This window comes from Lathamus discolor, chromosome 7, assembly GCF_037157495.1.
Source record: "Lathamus discolor isolate bLatDis1 chromosome 7, bLatDis1.hap1, whole genome shotgun sequence".
NCBI classification, from domain to species: Eukaryota; Metazoa; Chordata; class Aves; order Psittaciformes; family Psittacidae; genus Lathamus; species Lathamus discolor.
Window position 1 is genome coordinate 17,189,904 of NC_088890.1, and position 15,597 is coordinate 17,205,500.

A 15,597-nucleotide genomic window follows, 5' to 3' on the forward strand; every position below is an offset into this window, starting at 1 on the left:
GAATTCACAGTATAGACACAGATCATAAACAGTCAATGATTATTCCTAATTTCACATTTTTAGCAATCTGAATTGCAGCAATTATGCCTGTCAGAGAGAATTAGTTTCTTTTTCAATACCTCAGTTCCCCAGTCACTGCCCTTCCTTTAAGATACATCTTTACTGCTGAAAAAAGAAGACATTAAACACAAATCCCTCCTTACTTCTACAGCAGAGTGCCCCCCCCCCCCCCCCAGTCCCCAAATTCCTCTGGCTTGGCAGCCCCCAGGTTGCTCTTTTTGCTGCCAGCTGCCTGGAAACACAGAGAGGTGCCTGGTGTGATCTGTACCCCCTGGGCCACAGCTCATTTCACCCAGGTTTGTTGCAGGGGTAGTTACCAGCCCTGGCTCTTGGGTGTTGCAGAGATGTCCATGGGAAGGGGCCTGGGCAGCACCAAAGCTTGCTATTCATCCCCTGTTGCAGTTGTGCTACACAGCAGCACTTGTGTTTTAAGCATTGTCCCCTTTTCAAATCATGGTTGCAGGCCAGAACATGATTTCCGAATGCTAATTTGCACCTGCAGTGAAATCATGCTGGGGTCTCCAGCATGGCAATGCCTGTGCCCTCCCCAGACAAGATCTGTGAGAAGGGCTGGTGCAGACCTCAGTATTTCCTTGTTACAGGCTACAAGTATTAAGAAAAGAGAATGCAAATATAAATTATTAATATTTGCATGGAAAAAATCTAACCCTATTAGAATCATATAATTAAAATTGTTTCTTATGCACAGGCAGTGATTTCATTACAAAGCGTAGCAGAGCATAATGCCAGCACTGCACAATGATTTGGTCAATTAATGATGAGAGGGGCAGAAAAGATCCCATTGCTTGTTTACTGATAGCAGTGCCTTTGGGATCCTTCCTTTTGTGTTGTTCCTAGTAAATACTGAGGGGTAGTAGGTAATGGCCACTGACCATGTGCTTGTTCAGATGCCTTGGGGTGTGAAGTTGTGTTGAGTGTTTATGGTAAGAATGAGGGTGAAAGCCAAGCAGATACGGTGGGACTGTGTTATAGGCCACCCAACCAGGATGAAGGGGCTGATGAATTATTCTATAAGCACTTGTAAGAAGTCTCACAGTCACCAGCCCTTGTTCTCAAGGACTTGAACCCATTGGATGTCTGCTGGAAATATGACACAGCTGAGGAAAGCCAGCCTGGAAGGTCCCCAGAGAGAGTGGAAGAGAACTTCCTGACACAGCTGGCGAGTGACCCATCTAGGGAATTTAATATCTATGGATATTAGAAAAAATATCTTTACTGAAAGGTTTGTCAAGCATTAGAGCGGGCTGTTCAGGGAAATGGTGGAGTCACCATCCCTGTTGATACTTAAAAGACAGACAGATGTGGCACTTAAGGGTAGGGTTTAGGGGTGGACTTGGCAGTGCTGGGTTAACAATGGGAGTCGATGATCTCAAAGGTCTTTTCCAAACCTAAGCAATTCTATATTCTATAAAGTGATGAGGGTCTGAGAAGCTTCTTGTCAAAAGCACTTCCCACTGCTGACATCGGGCAGGGAGTTATTTATTCCAGGCAGTGGCTGAGGCCACCAAACAGCAGCAGCAGTTTTTTATGGTACCCATTCCTAGGACACTGCAGAAGGATTATGCATGCTTCCACCACACCAGCTTTTTATTAGTATTGCAGGCAGGGGTTAAACTGATCCTTGTCAGCACAAATATAATGCCCTAGGCAATGGGAGCAGCATAAATTGAGGACAAGAGGTGGCCACTTTTGCCACTGCTCTCAAGAACGCTCTGCTGGTTTACTGCGTTATGTGCTTTTTATTTGGGACATTTACCTCTGGCCACAGCATGTCTTTCCATTTTTTGCCTGTGAGGTGTAACAAATTAATGGGGTAATACACAGACTCTGAGGGGAGGTGAAGTGCAGAGCAGTGACTGCACCAAAGCTCTTTGAATCTCCTTGGTTTGCCACAAGTCTTGGTACAGCTTCCCCAAGGTAGGGACACAGGGGATGTCCCACAGTGGCAAGGGTCTTGCAGGGGTACCGATCACACAGGTGATTTGTCTGTTTGTCATCTCTATTTTGTCCAGGTTGCCCATGTATTAGCAGGAAGTGATGGTCCTCGTGGCTGGGTTGTTGGGGTGAGTTTATTTGTGGCAGTTCTGATATTGTCTGTGACACTGAAAAGCAGTATTTGAAGGAGCACACAGTAATCCTGCATGCCAGGCTGGCCAGATTTGCTTATTGGTTATCTGGAGCAGGACTATGGGGATGCAGCATCTGAATGATCCAAAACCACCTGTTAATTTCTGTAATAAGAGTGAGCCATTAAGGGCTGCTCATGTGGGGAATGGCAGTGGAAAACACAGTGAAACTGAGGTGGGGATATGGTTTGGAGGAGACAGACCCTGCTTGGGGCCTTAGCTAGTCTCTGGCCCCACAGAGGGGACTTTGTAGGGGTTCATTTTCTTCTTTGTCACCTAACCCATGAAAAGCTTGTGCAGGCCAGGTCTGGTGTATGTGACAGGGTTGTGCCTGAATCTAGTTTATGCTGAAGTGCAGCCTTAAGCCTGTCGCTGCCATGCTGGCTTGTGTGAAACCCCAAAACCCTGCCTGCTGTGGCAGTCTGGCACCCACCTTCTGACTGCAAGGCAGTTGAGGGTGAGTAATGTACCAATTCAGCTGTCTTGTTATTTTGACTTGCCTACAGTAGGAGCTGATTAATTAGAGAACTCCGACCCCACTCTACCAACTTCCCTGTGCTTGCAGCAGATGAAATCCTGCCTTTGTGCTGTTGCTGGACCTCCCCAGTCCAGTAACCATTACATTGCAGGCAGAATGTATCTTTAACAAATGCTACAGAAATTAAAACTGTCCAGTGACAACAAAGCCAGTGGGGCTTTTTACATCTATTGTTTTTTTATTGTATTCTGTTGCATTTATAAAGTAGATCCTTGGAGAGCCCAGTCTTTCCTCCCAAGCTTGTAATTCCCGTACCTCTTCAAGGAGATTTCTGCTCATAAAGGAAATAAAAGATAGCAATACAGTGTTCTCTGACATTTGAACATGCTACTGAGAATGTGAATTAAAAGGAACAAACTCAAGAAGTATCATTTATACAGCAATCGACTTAGAAAAGTCACCCTCTGCTAAGAGTTACCACCCAGTGTAAATGTCTTTATTGCTAGACAGAGAATAGGAAATAACTCGGGCAACTCTTTTGTGCCTGCTGGGTTTTTCTTGGTGCTGCACATGCACTGAATTGTGGCGGCTGTCTTGCTGCAGGGTGCCTATTGCACAACTCTTTTGACTCCAACTTGCTACACAGTATAAATCTGAATACCAGTGTCATTAGGAGGAATGATTTGCGGTTGTTAGAGTATAGTGTCAGCTTTTTGCAAAGCCTAAAGGGCACAAAAATGAAGCAGAGCTTGAATGAGGGACCCAGCTTGGGGCTGTATAGAGAAACCTGTTTTTTTTTTTGTCTTGCTGCTTACTGCCCCCCACCCCAATGATATTTCCTGGCCTCTCGGAGTGATTTCTAGTCTTCTGATTTCATCATAATTGATCATACTAACAAATTCTTTGTCCTGTGCAACTTGCCTAATGCTTTTTTGAGTTTGTGTCCTCATTGTGGTCTTCCAGTGCTCACAGTCTCCTAGGAAGGTTGTGAGCTTTTCAATACAGAAGTTTCCCATCAAATTTGGCTTCCACTAAGCCCAGTCTGTGTTCAGGTGATGCTTCGCATAATGTAACCCTCTCTGCTGCTACTGCCCTGTGTTGCTCGCTCTGTCTTGGCAGTTGTGCTGGTTTCCCTCCTACCTCTCCATGCACAAGACTCAAAACAGGGCAGTTAGTATATTAATTAATCTACTAAATTAACTGTGGCTTGTTGTGTACAGATGTACCCTGGGTTTGGCAGAAGGGTGGCCAACACATGCTCTGATGACAAGTATTTCCAGCGTGGCTGTGGGTCTGGAGTGCTTGAACCCCTGCAGCTTGATGGCCAGTGCTGCAAGGTGAGTGTTTTTTGCTGTCCTTCTATCATCATCACTCATATAACCTTATTTATTGCAAAATGAAATAACTCCTTAAAAGGTGAATGTGAATCTCATGTGAAGGACATAACCACCATGCCCAGAGGCAATTGCTAAGTGCCAAAATGGTCTAATAAGGATTCTCACAGAATCTGTAAGAGGAAGTATTTATTTGTGGGGCTTAGGAAAATAGCTTATGAGCTGATTCTCAATTTTAACATGTTTACCCAAGAACTGTCATCTCCAAATTGCTGTGTCTTCTGATTCAAAGGTGATACTCCATCCTTCAGAAAGAAACACCTTCAGCTGATGGAGAGATTATATGCATCTCTCGGATAAGTTATTCTTTTGTACAAGATCAAATAGGGACAGCCAGGGTAACCAATGAATTCTATTTATGTATTTGAACAGTGTTTGTATCAGAAGACCAAGGTACAAATAAAAATGAGACAAAGGCCAGAGTTCACGTACATGGCTGAAGGAGGAAACATTCTGCTGGAAAATCTTCAGAGATCCACAAGGGGTAGTGGATACAATGGTGACCACACAGTTCAATTACCCCACATGATACGATCTTGGCAAACACGCTCACAGGAAGGTCACTGGCTGAGGAGGAGTGCTCAAAGGAAATTAGAATTGGCTTGGCACTGGGGAAAATACGCCTGAGCTCCGTGGCAGCTGTTACCAGGCGAAGGAAAGCAGGCCGCAAGGCATGCCATGTCTCCCTTCCCTGTAAGGCAGGAATGGCAAGAAGGATCTACAGAAAATGACATAGGATGCCTGGGTGTACACTGTACAGTGGCCTAAAATGTTTTATTACCATACATAATACGGTAATACATTATCATAATGAACCAGAGCTTGGAAGTATGATGGGCTCAGGCCCAGGTGGGCCCAATTTAATGACACAAGGTTCCTTGCTAGTCTTGCACTACCTGCAATTTCTGATGTCATAGTGTCTGCAACAAATGATATGGGGTATTTTTTTTTTCCCTGCAAAACTAGAAGAAACAGAGGAAAAACAAAATCACCTCACAGTATGTCAAATCCCACTTTTCTCTGGTAGCTGGCAAAGGGGACTTGTGCAGCCCCATTTTGCCCTGAGCTGTCAGGCAGCTGCTTCCACATGTTACGCTCACAACTGGCTGCTTCATATGCCTTTATAACTTCAGGCTCTTCAGCTTGAATCTCAACTTTAACCCGAATGTCTTACTTCCTCAAGCCTTGGCATAACTCCTGCCACAAAGAATTTGGGCTTTTACACATAACTCTGTATCTATACAGTTTCAAGATAAGCTCAGGTGAAACTGCACAGAATGAACTGTATGTAGTTTCCGTTGGCTACAGAACTCCCCAGAAGCTTTTTAACCTTTCTTTTGCTATCATCATCTCTCTTTTGTCCTTGCTCTATTAACTGTTGTTACTTAATAACCTGTAGCTCAGGTTTAGTATTATTGTTTTCCTTATCTCCAGCACCTCAGAACTCCAATCAGTGTAATCCAGTACATGATAGAGCCACACTGGCTGTGATTTCTTTGAAGATCCCGAGGTAAAATGAGAAAGCTAAATACATCTTATAATTGATTTGACTCATTCCCTTCCTCAGCAAAAGCAAGGTTCCTTTCAGGAGCAAAAGCAAGGAAGCTGAACAGGGTGATGGTGGGCTGAGACACTGCAGAGCCCATCTCTGCACTTTCAGTTCACATATTTTGTCATGCTCTGATGGGCTCTTTGTGGAAACATTAACACGCACTTTGAGGAAGAAAAAGGTATTCCATTACTTTTTTGTGTGTGTGTGAAAAAGCTATAGAGTTTTGATAAGCGGATTGACTCCACAACTCGTTAAAGTTGTAAAGTAGGTATGCTTTACTCAGCGCTGAGGCGCATGGGGATCGCTCCTCCAAAAGCATGCGCACCTTTTCTTTGCCACTCAGTTCGTTTATATTACGTATAATGATTACCTAAACATGAGATTGCTTCACGCCTAATACATATGCAAAACCTATTCCCGTCTAGTATTATGTTTTCTGGCATTCGTCCCATTGGTGCGCCTGCGCAGTGCCTCCTGGTGGTGGTCGTTAGGGGGTCGTGAGGATGAAGGCCTCTAGTTCGTCTTCATCACCGTGAGTAACCTCTTGCTTCCACGCAGGCTCAATAGGGTTTTGGCTCCTCTCCAAATCTCAGGTTGGGTACAAGCTGGTTTTATGTATCTTAAAGCAGAAACTTGTCAAGTTTGCAAATTTTGTTACTCTGGCTAGCTTTTGTTCCTTTTCTTTCTAAAGGTACTATTTAAACAAGAATGTCTTAAATATTAAGCTATGAATCTTATCTACTACAATTCTGCCTAGCAGCTGTAACTCCTACAATTCTGCTTCACCATTCTTACAACTTTGACTCCTATGGTTCTGCTTCACCAAGCACAGGGACTGCTTAAGTCCCTTTATTCCCTGGTATCAGTTTCACGAAGAAATGCTTTGACCAAAAAAGCAGTCACTTCAAGCAAAGATCTTCTTTGACTGGTATCTCATTATAAAGACCAGGATTAAGCTGGTTCCCCATGACCTTCTTCCCAAAGGTTTTTGAAGCTACTGGGAGGTGCTTGCTTGCTCTTGACAGCCATGTTAAACTAACGGGGCTGTCCTCATTTCCTTCTGTGAGAGAAGAATGCCAGACCTGCAAGTCCATTCTAATTCCTTAAAAACCAGTGACTTGGAGGTGGCTGCTCTGGCTCATAGCTTCCTACTGAGCACCAAACCAAACCCACTTTGCACAATGAGGTTGAAATGTCAGGCTTTCCTCAGGAGTTGAGTTCTCTCTGGCTCTGCACAGGCCTGGGCGCCGCAGCACCATCGCACACAGCCACCCTCTGCCTTGGCTGCCCTGAAGGAGACCCTGTCCGGGGGCCAGCGCTGCCTCCTGTGCCAGCTGTGGCCAGGTTTTATTCACTTAATGCTGCACAGGGAGGCCGCCGCCGCAAGAACGCGAGTTACCGGGCGAGGCCGCGGCTGCACACAGGTAGCGCTGCCCGCCGTGATTGATCGGGCGAGCCACGCCTCGGCCGCCGCCATTTTAAACGGTGCCCACCGCCCGGCTGCTCTTCCCTTCGCCGTCCGCCGAGCCCCGGGCCCGCCCGCTCCGCAGGTGAGACCCGGCGGGGGCCGGAGCTCTTCGGGCTGCGCAGCCCGGGTCCGCCCCGGTGGCGGAGGGGCGGGGAGCCCGTGCGGCTCTGGGTGCCGCCGCCGCGGCTCACGGAAACGGGTCTGTGGGGACGGAATCGTGGGGTTTGTGTCAAAACGTTTTGTGATCGGCGCCTTACGGGAGAGAAGACCTGGGGTTTTGTTACTGTCTTCTTAATTCTGCGGGGTGTGCGTACGGGCTGGTGTCGCGTTAAAAGGCACGATAGTTTGGCCGGAGATAACCCCCCCGCGTTCCAGCTGGTTCTCAGATACTAGAGGGCTGGGTGCTGCCAGGCTTAGATTGTGGGTGATGCCCAGTTTACCACTCTCGGTCCTGTCCCGTTCGATATACTGAACAATCACGATTCTGGCTGCACTAATAGTGCACTGCACCTTAGTCTAATCGTGCTCATGAACTAACACGGCCACACCGATGGATTTGGTCGCGTTCAATAAGAAAACTTTAGCTACTTAAACAGTGCAGTTTGTTAAAGCAGCAGATAGAGGCTCTTACGGGTTGCCAGTGGTAAATACACTGTCTGCGAAAGCATGTGCAAATAGTAAGTTATACAAACGCACAATAAAGTTATGAATAACACAGCCTGGCTTTAAAATATATAAGTAAAAGGTGGAAATTAATCTCTATTATATAGAGATTCGGATTTTCGTGGGAAACCACTTAATACAGTGCAGGTCTTACCCAAAGGCGTGCCTATGGCGGGGGGGGGTAGGGGGGTGGGGGGTGAAGGTCCAGCTCGTTGACCGGTCCCAGGAGGCAAGGGTGATCTCTGATTTGAATTTTCCTTGACACATCCACAGTAATGCCTTCCCCAGTATTCCCTCTTTGTTGGTCCATTTTATACTATTTTTCACCTTCAGGGTGGAGCTTGAGTGACTCTAGTCATACATACCTTTATTGGTGTAAAGCTCTCTTGCTTTGCTTTTAAAGGTATATACCACAAAGAATTCAAAGAGCATGCTCAAAGAGGGGTGATCTCACGTTGGAGGCAAGTTAACATTAGAGGTGTGTTTTTGTATTATAGCGTATTAAAATCACTATAATGAAGCAAAGGTCACACAAAGGACAGCATTTTGTCAAAAGATGACAGGCGCTGTAGGCGCAGGGTAGCAATTATGCAGTGTATCAGTTTCTGGTACCCTTTAGTTCCCATTTCCGCTGGTGTTAGGACTGAGTGTGGCCACAGAATCTCCACTCTGCTCTATCCGCTGTCAGTGTTGCCATGGGAACCGCTGTGGAGTGCACATTCCTGGCATACCAGGTGTAGCTCCACCTTCCCCTGAAAGTCCATTTTTCCTTTATGTGTGAGCAATGCTACATTTTAAATATAAGTTTGATTTCTAATTATTCCAAGGCTGGCTGTGCTGCTTGTCACATAGCAGCACCAGTAATGTCAGTATAGCTTATTAATGGTCCTTCTGCCCATTTATTACATTAACTTGTATTTTGAGAAAATATGTAGCGGTGTTACAAACTCAGCTTTAAATATTCCATATGTGGAATTCATTTGTCTGGAAGATACTAAAACCCTTCGTCAGTGAAAAAGTGCTTTCTCTGGTGTATCCCAGCCTACCATGAATCAGCACTGGCTTTGGGCCCGTGATGGTGAGTTATATGCATTAACAGTCCTGGATCTAAGCGTATGTTCTCTGCCAAAAAAAGGTGTGTTTGTGTCATTTTTCAATGCAACTCAGTAGTAGGTGCAAATTCACTTTATGTTGCTTCACACTTTGGAATAGAAAATCTTAAATAAACACAGCTTCTTCAACAGGGGGATGTTGATGATAAAAATGTATTCATATACTTATGTAAGTTATTTCTTGCCTTAAAATGGACTGTGATTGTGAAGGTTTGTAGGACTGTATGAGTTCATCCCTCCCTCCCTTGAGGTTAGAGCAGTGCATAGTGTTAGATAATTTAAAGATGCATGGAGGTCTATCTCTACTATTTGTGAAATGCTCTTTTGCTTGTAACTATTTGAATTCTGGGCCTACATAAACACAAAATATTTAAATACTTGAGTAAAACATTTAGTTTAAAGCCACAAAATACACATAAGAAGAAGCCATAGGATGGAGAATTTTTTGCAGGGTCTTAAGTGTTCTGTGTGAATGGAAAGATCAGAGGGCTGTTTGGACAGCTGACACTTTATTTTTGATGCAGGAAACATTGTGAAACTAATGATTAGAGTTAGTGCACCAATAAAGACCTTACAAGATAAATCCTGATAGGAATCTCTTTTTCCAAAGATAAATAGTTTTGTTGTCACTTAGCTTTAGAAGGTACATTTTTGGTTTGTCATTGACTGACACTTTAAGCTTGTATTTTCAGTTAGAGGTACTAAAGTACGTGGTTCAATAAGAAAATAAGTTTGATCTGTGATTGAAAAATGAGTAAACTGCTGCTTAATGGCATTCTATAAATATGTCTATTTATTTGACAAATATGCAAAATATTGAGGACCTGGATTTCAAGATGCTGTTGGATTTTCTAAAATATCCCACTGGATTTTAAGCATGGTTGATTTTTAGAATTTCTGGAGGAGGAAAGATGAAAAATACTGCAACTGTCAATTTTCCAGGCTGTTCTCTTTTGTTTTTGATTGCAGGTTATTATAAAGACAATAATACTTGATACATAATGAAAGCACTTCTTAATATTATCTTAGTACTTATATGATAAATATCAATCACTTAATGCTTTTAGCAGCTACCAATTTTAATGGCAAAGGTAATTTCTAGTCTTCATTTATAGTAACTTAATGGAAATTGCAAAGTTACAAGTAAGCAATATATAAGCAAATATGTATTGCAGTGTCACTTTGAATACTTTTTGTCTTTATGAAAGACAAACTGACAAAGTTTACAGTAATCAGCTTAGAATGAATGAATTGTCCCAACACAAAGTTTACAAACCTTGGGCCTGGTTTCCCTTTCACTAAAAAGAGCCGGCTTGTTATGAACTCAAAAGTCACAAGGGTTGTCAGTTTCCTGAGTCTGTATAAAATATGTTTTGTACATTAGTAAATAAGTTAGCCTCCTGTATGTCAGTTTAAAAACCAACTACGTTGATGACAAGTATCAAGCCATTTTGTACGAATGAACTTTAGTTGACAATTTGAGGACTCCTTGTGATGGTATGAGGTTTATAGTCCTTCATTTGCACAGTTTTATATTTTTCTACTACCATATACTTCCTAGATCTTACTTCTTCATACCTTTTCTGTGATCTGTTATGGAAATTGTAATTATTTGATCATCTTTACTATCTTAAACATCATTCAAATGAGAACTTTTCAGTTCAGACACCTGCTTCTTCCACTTAAAAAGAAGTAATTAGTAGCAGAAGTTTTTTTGTGATAAAGGTGTGTGTCTTCCCATTTATGTTCTTTGTGTGCTCAGAGCCCACTGAGAACTATCTCCATACAATACAGTGGAGATAAGTTAGTGATGTGAAGCCAGAGCTAATAAGCACTGCTGAGAGTCAAAGTGTATTAGCATAGTGTTGAACCCAAGTTAATATATCGAGGTGACTTCCACTCATGCACTGTATGCAGGGCTGTTTGCATCTTCCTTCAGAACCCTGTGTGATTTGCCATTAGTGGACTGGCTCCTATGAAAGCCAGGTATGCTTTATGAGAACACAGTGAAGAAAAAGTATTAAATGCTATGTCTTACATGTAATTCTGACTACAGCAGTGTCTACAAATACTGTAGCTGTCCACCTTGCTAAGTAGCTTTACCTTTCAATCCTGAAGGATGGTATGGTAATGAAGTGACCTATACATGCTACACATTAAATGTGTCAAAATATATAGTATGATTACAGTCTCAGGAGACTCCTGACCAGAATATTAGGGGTAGTCTATGAAAGAGATGAGTTACTCTTTTCAGTCTTGGAACTCTATACTTTTAATACAGTCACTCTTCCATCAGGATCCCTACGTTTATTTAGCTTTAATATTTTTCCCTGAGCTGTAATAAAGCATAACATAACGGCAGAATATGTGAGAGTTGTATGCAATGCATGCCGTTTGTCAAGTCTGGAACAGATTTTTAAAGCAAAAGTGAAAGGGCTTTGGTCCAAGTAAAAGCAGAGTCTTCCTTTCTACCTTCTTCACTTAAAATGAATACATAAAACCTTGGGGATTGTGAAATCCTTAGTTATAGAAGTCCATCACTGACAGTTACAGCAATACTCATTGTAAATATATGCTGTTGGAGGGCCTCTCTTCTGCCTCTCTTGCACTACTGGTCCTTCACATTTAGCTCTGCCCAAGTGAATCAAGGAGTAGGTCACTCTGAGATTAGCTCCACGGTCCACTACTTCTAAAACATGAATCTTGTAATTTTTCAGTAGTGGTGTGTTTAAAGGCTGTAGATAATAGCAAAGGTAAGGCTGCAGACAAAAAAAATGAACAAACGGTGGTTTCTGGAATGATTGCTCTGTATGTAAAATGAATATCTATACACATAGAATACATGTGTTAGAAGTACATTCTTTAAAAGGCATTTCTAAAACATCTAGTTCATAATTTAGAATAGTTCAATATAGCTGTTGATGTAGTCATTCTTAAAAAAAACAATTATGCTAATTGAACAAGTGGGAGATTTGTATGGAAACTTGTCTAAAATACAGAATCGTGCAACCCGTGTTCGATGTGCAGCGGCAGCGTGAAAGTAATAAGCTCAACATACTAATTACATTTTTTGATAGGCCTGTTACAAATGCCATGGTTTCTAAATTTCCCTTTCCTTATAATCTAAAAGTTTAAACTGAACTGGTGTTTCGGGAAACAGCTGGGGGTAAATTTCTAATATCTGATTGGGTTTCCATTTTTATTTTATTTACAGGCAACTTTAAGCCATTGCTGTCTGAGAAGCTTGAAATTGTTTTTTTGCCTGTGAAAACTGGAAAATGTTTAAAAATCAGTATCAGGTAAAACAAATAGGTTTTTTTTACCCTTTTTCATTTCATCTCTGGGAGAACTCAGTTAAAGTTGGCTTAGGTGGGGGAAGTGGGGTGGGCAAAAGGTCCAGAAACAAAAACTTTTTTCAATTTTTCATTATTCAGTATTTTTTCTAGCAATGTTATAAAATAGCAAGTAGTTGCTGATGCTGTCAGAGCTAGCATAGACACTAACATGCTGTTACCCATGGCTTCTTGTCTGTCTTTACTCTCACTGGTCAGGGAAGGTGCAGCATCCACTCCCACCCTGTCATGGGAGCAGGCCCAACACTTCAGGTATAGTCAGAAAATGGGGGTTGATTTATTCTTTTGGTCCAGCACTGGGTTGTAACAACACTCAGTGCTTCATTTAATTCACAGATCTTATCCTTTTTACTTTTCTGGGCCTTCCTTTTCACCATGCTTTGCCTCACTTTCTCTACACCAGTGCCCTCCAAAGAGAGCAACCCACATGTAACTGCTCTTTCCCCCACTGGTCTCCAGATGTTCTACGTCTGTACCAGAAACTGGTATTTCCAGTGCTGTTACCTAGGCTATCTGAGCTTTATATAGTATTTTTTGGTCCCATTGCCTTGGTGGTGTCAGCTTTGCAGGATTGTGCTCCCGAAAAGATGCTCCATGGTCCCCTCCAGTTGATTGTGGAGTTTGACAGTTACTTGCTTAACTCCCCCTTGGCCACCCATGAGGTCCAGCCATCCTCCATGGCAATAAGGAACTTTTTCTCATGCCATGTCTGGTATTTTTTTATGTCCTGTTCAGTAAGTTTAACCTCAGCTGAGGGCCTACTCAAGGGCTGAGTTTTAACAAAAGGTATTTGTAAATATGGGAGAAAAAGCCACTTATTTTTATCCATTATAAATTTAAAAAAAAAATTTAATGAGTGCAGTTTCTGGAATGCCATTTTGAATCTCCTTAGAATTTAGTCTGGTCACTGGGGTTAGCCATGTGAGTGGAAGATACCAGGTGAGCAGAAGAAAATGCCTGATTCGCACATGGTGCAGAATAGATGTTCTCTGCTGGGAAGACTGCTCACCCCTCTTGTTCATTCTGATTTGTGGGTGATTGGGCAGTTGAGCAGAAAGAACTAGGGATTGCAGGCAACTAGGAATGAGAAGAGAGTCGCAGAGTTGTAATGATTTATTAGGTCAACCATGCTGCTGAGAAGATGCTTAGCAGGCTGTAGGGTGAGTACATCAGATGTCACCAAAAATGTGACATCAAATGGGAAAAATATTGAAGCAAATAATTCCCTATGGAGAGGTGATAAAGCCTACGTCCCCCAAGAGCCTGGGTTTGCGTTCTTTGATGTCTAATAGTGCACATGCTCTGTGTAAGGAGTTGTCACCTGGCAGGAACATTCATAATCTTTTTCCACTATTAATGATCTGATGTCTTGTGAAAGCTGCAGCATGAGTACAGCCCTTTTTATGGTAATACTGGTAGGGTCAGATCTACTATGCGGCCACTTAAGTTGGCCCAGTAAACATAGTAAATTTTTGTGAGTTTCCCAGACTGGTCGAATCAGGCTGGAATTTGGTAACTAGTAGAGAAGTTACTGGGAAATGTCTTTAACATACATGTGTAATCGCCTTGCATAAAGTTCATTTCCATAGGAAATCAGGCAAAACATTCAATCTGCAATAGCTTATTTTTAGCAGTGAGTTTTAAAACTCACTTCATTTGATGAATGGTAGAAATTAACCATATGCAAATATAAATTACTAATCTCAAAACATGAAAAATTACTGTAATTTTGCTTTTTAGAGAATGACATTCTAAAATAAAATGTAAAACATTGCATGGTGTCGTGGTTTGAACCCAACCACAAACCTCTTTTACTCACTCCCTCCCCTTCTTGCCCTCCCCCTGCTCCTGGAGGGACGGAGAGGAGAATCAAAAAGAATGCAACTCCCACGGGTTGAGATAAGAACAGTTTAGTAACTAAGGTGTAACATAGATCACTGCTGCTACCACCAATAATAATAATGATAAAGGAAATAACAAGAGGAAAGAATACAACACCTCAACACCAGCCGACCAATAACTCGCCCCACTCCCCCCAGCCGAGCACCGACCGATACCTCGTCCAACCCTGCAGTCCCTCTACCCCCCTTCCGGGACACTCCAAGTTACATCCTGGGCATGACGTGCTGTGGTATGGAATACCTCTCTGGCTAGTTTGGGTCAGGTGTCCTGTCTCTGCTTCCTCCCAGCCTCCCCTCCTCCCTGGCAGAGCATGAGGCTCAGAAAGTCCTTGGCCAGACCAAACATTCGAGCAGCAACTGAAAACATCAGCGTTATCAGCACTGTTCCCAGGCCAAAAGATCAAAGCACAGCACTGTACTAGCTCCTAAGAAGGAGAAAACTGACTGCTGCTGCTCAAACCAGGACACATGGTATTCCTTCAATTTTGTGTTCTGCTTCTCCATTAAAGCCAAATATTGAGTATTTTAATTGCTATGTTGCAGTAGTCAAGAAGCTGTTATTAATGTTCTGCAGTCTCACTGATGTGTAATACTGTCTGTGGTAACAGCCTAATATGAGGAGGGATTGTTCTTACTTACTCATTGTGACCATTGATGATTCAGTGCTGAACATGTGGTTGGATGGTGTATCCTTAAACCATTTCATCATCATTTCATAGGGTGGCCCATTTGTTGAAATATTCAGTGCTCAAGGCAAGAACCCAGAAGCAATGTGGAAGATTTCTGGCAATCCATCAGCTATACGGAAAGTAAGGTTTTTTTTAAAGAAACTTATAAAACGAGTATAAAACAAAAAAATGTGAATGAAGATTAATTTTGTAGTTTAAATATTTAGGAAGTAATTTTGCTCTTCTGCTACCTAATGGGTTGAGTTGGGCCCATTGGATCATGAGTCCTGTTTGTCAGCATTATTTGGTCATAAAACATGCAAGTAAAGGACATAATCCATAAAAATAGATTACCATGATATTTGAACTCCTGTCATACTTGTAGTGCCATCTGCCATTTGAGATGTAAAAAATTCAGCTTTGCATGATTGTGAGGAGAAGAATTCTGTCACGACGCTTATGTTTGATTATTGTTCCTTTCTGTAGGAATATGATAAAGAAGTAAAAGGCTTTGTTTTTGTACTTGAAGGAAATAGTCAAGTCAACAAAATGCAGCTACCAAAGGAAACTAGACAAACATGTAAGTATCAAAGAATTTAATGTCTGTGATGTTGTTCTGATTATTAAATCAATCTTGTCTTGTAATATAAAACTTGTTCTATTCTCCCTTACTTTGGGCATAATTCTGTATTAGCAAAGTGTTTTTTCATTAACTTTTTAGATGGTCAGATGCAAATAAGTTAAAGGTGTAGAAATTAAAGTAATGGCTGTAGGGAAGATCCTTGTTGATATGTGCTGTCC

The 15,597-nt window shown here is 42.3% G+C and overlaps 1 protein-coding gene across 9 annotated transcripts in view; it reads left to right on the forward strand.

The window, feature by feature from the left end:
• The window catches only part of CFAP20DC (CFAP20 domain containing), an 83,848-nt gene that overhangs the window by 20,763 nt on the left and 47,488 nt on the right, over positions 1 to 15,597 (forward strand). For 4 of the 9 annotated variants that reach the window (XM_065687420.1, XM_065687422.1, XM_065687421.1 and 1 more), the window contains 4 exons: positions 2,094 to 2,144; positions 3,906 to 4,022; positions 14,848 to 14,937; positions 15,283 to 15,376. In XM_065687420.1, coding sequence (XP_065543492.1) covers positions 2,094 to 2,144; positions 3,906 to 4,022; positions 14,848 to 14,937; positions 15,283 to 15,376 — 352 coding nt within the window. Of the gene's footprint in view, positions 1 to 2,093; positions 2,145 to 3,905; positions 4,023 to 6,138; positions 6,164 to 6,646; positions 7,182 to 12,088; positions 12,174 to 14,847; positions 14,938 to 15,282; positions 15,377 to 15,597 lie in introns of those variants that run through there. The other 5 variants (XM_065687426.1, XM_065687428.1, XM_065687427.1 and 2 more) reach the window with 5 other exon arrangements.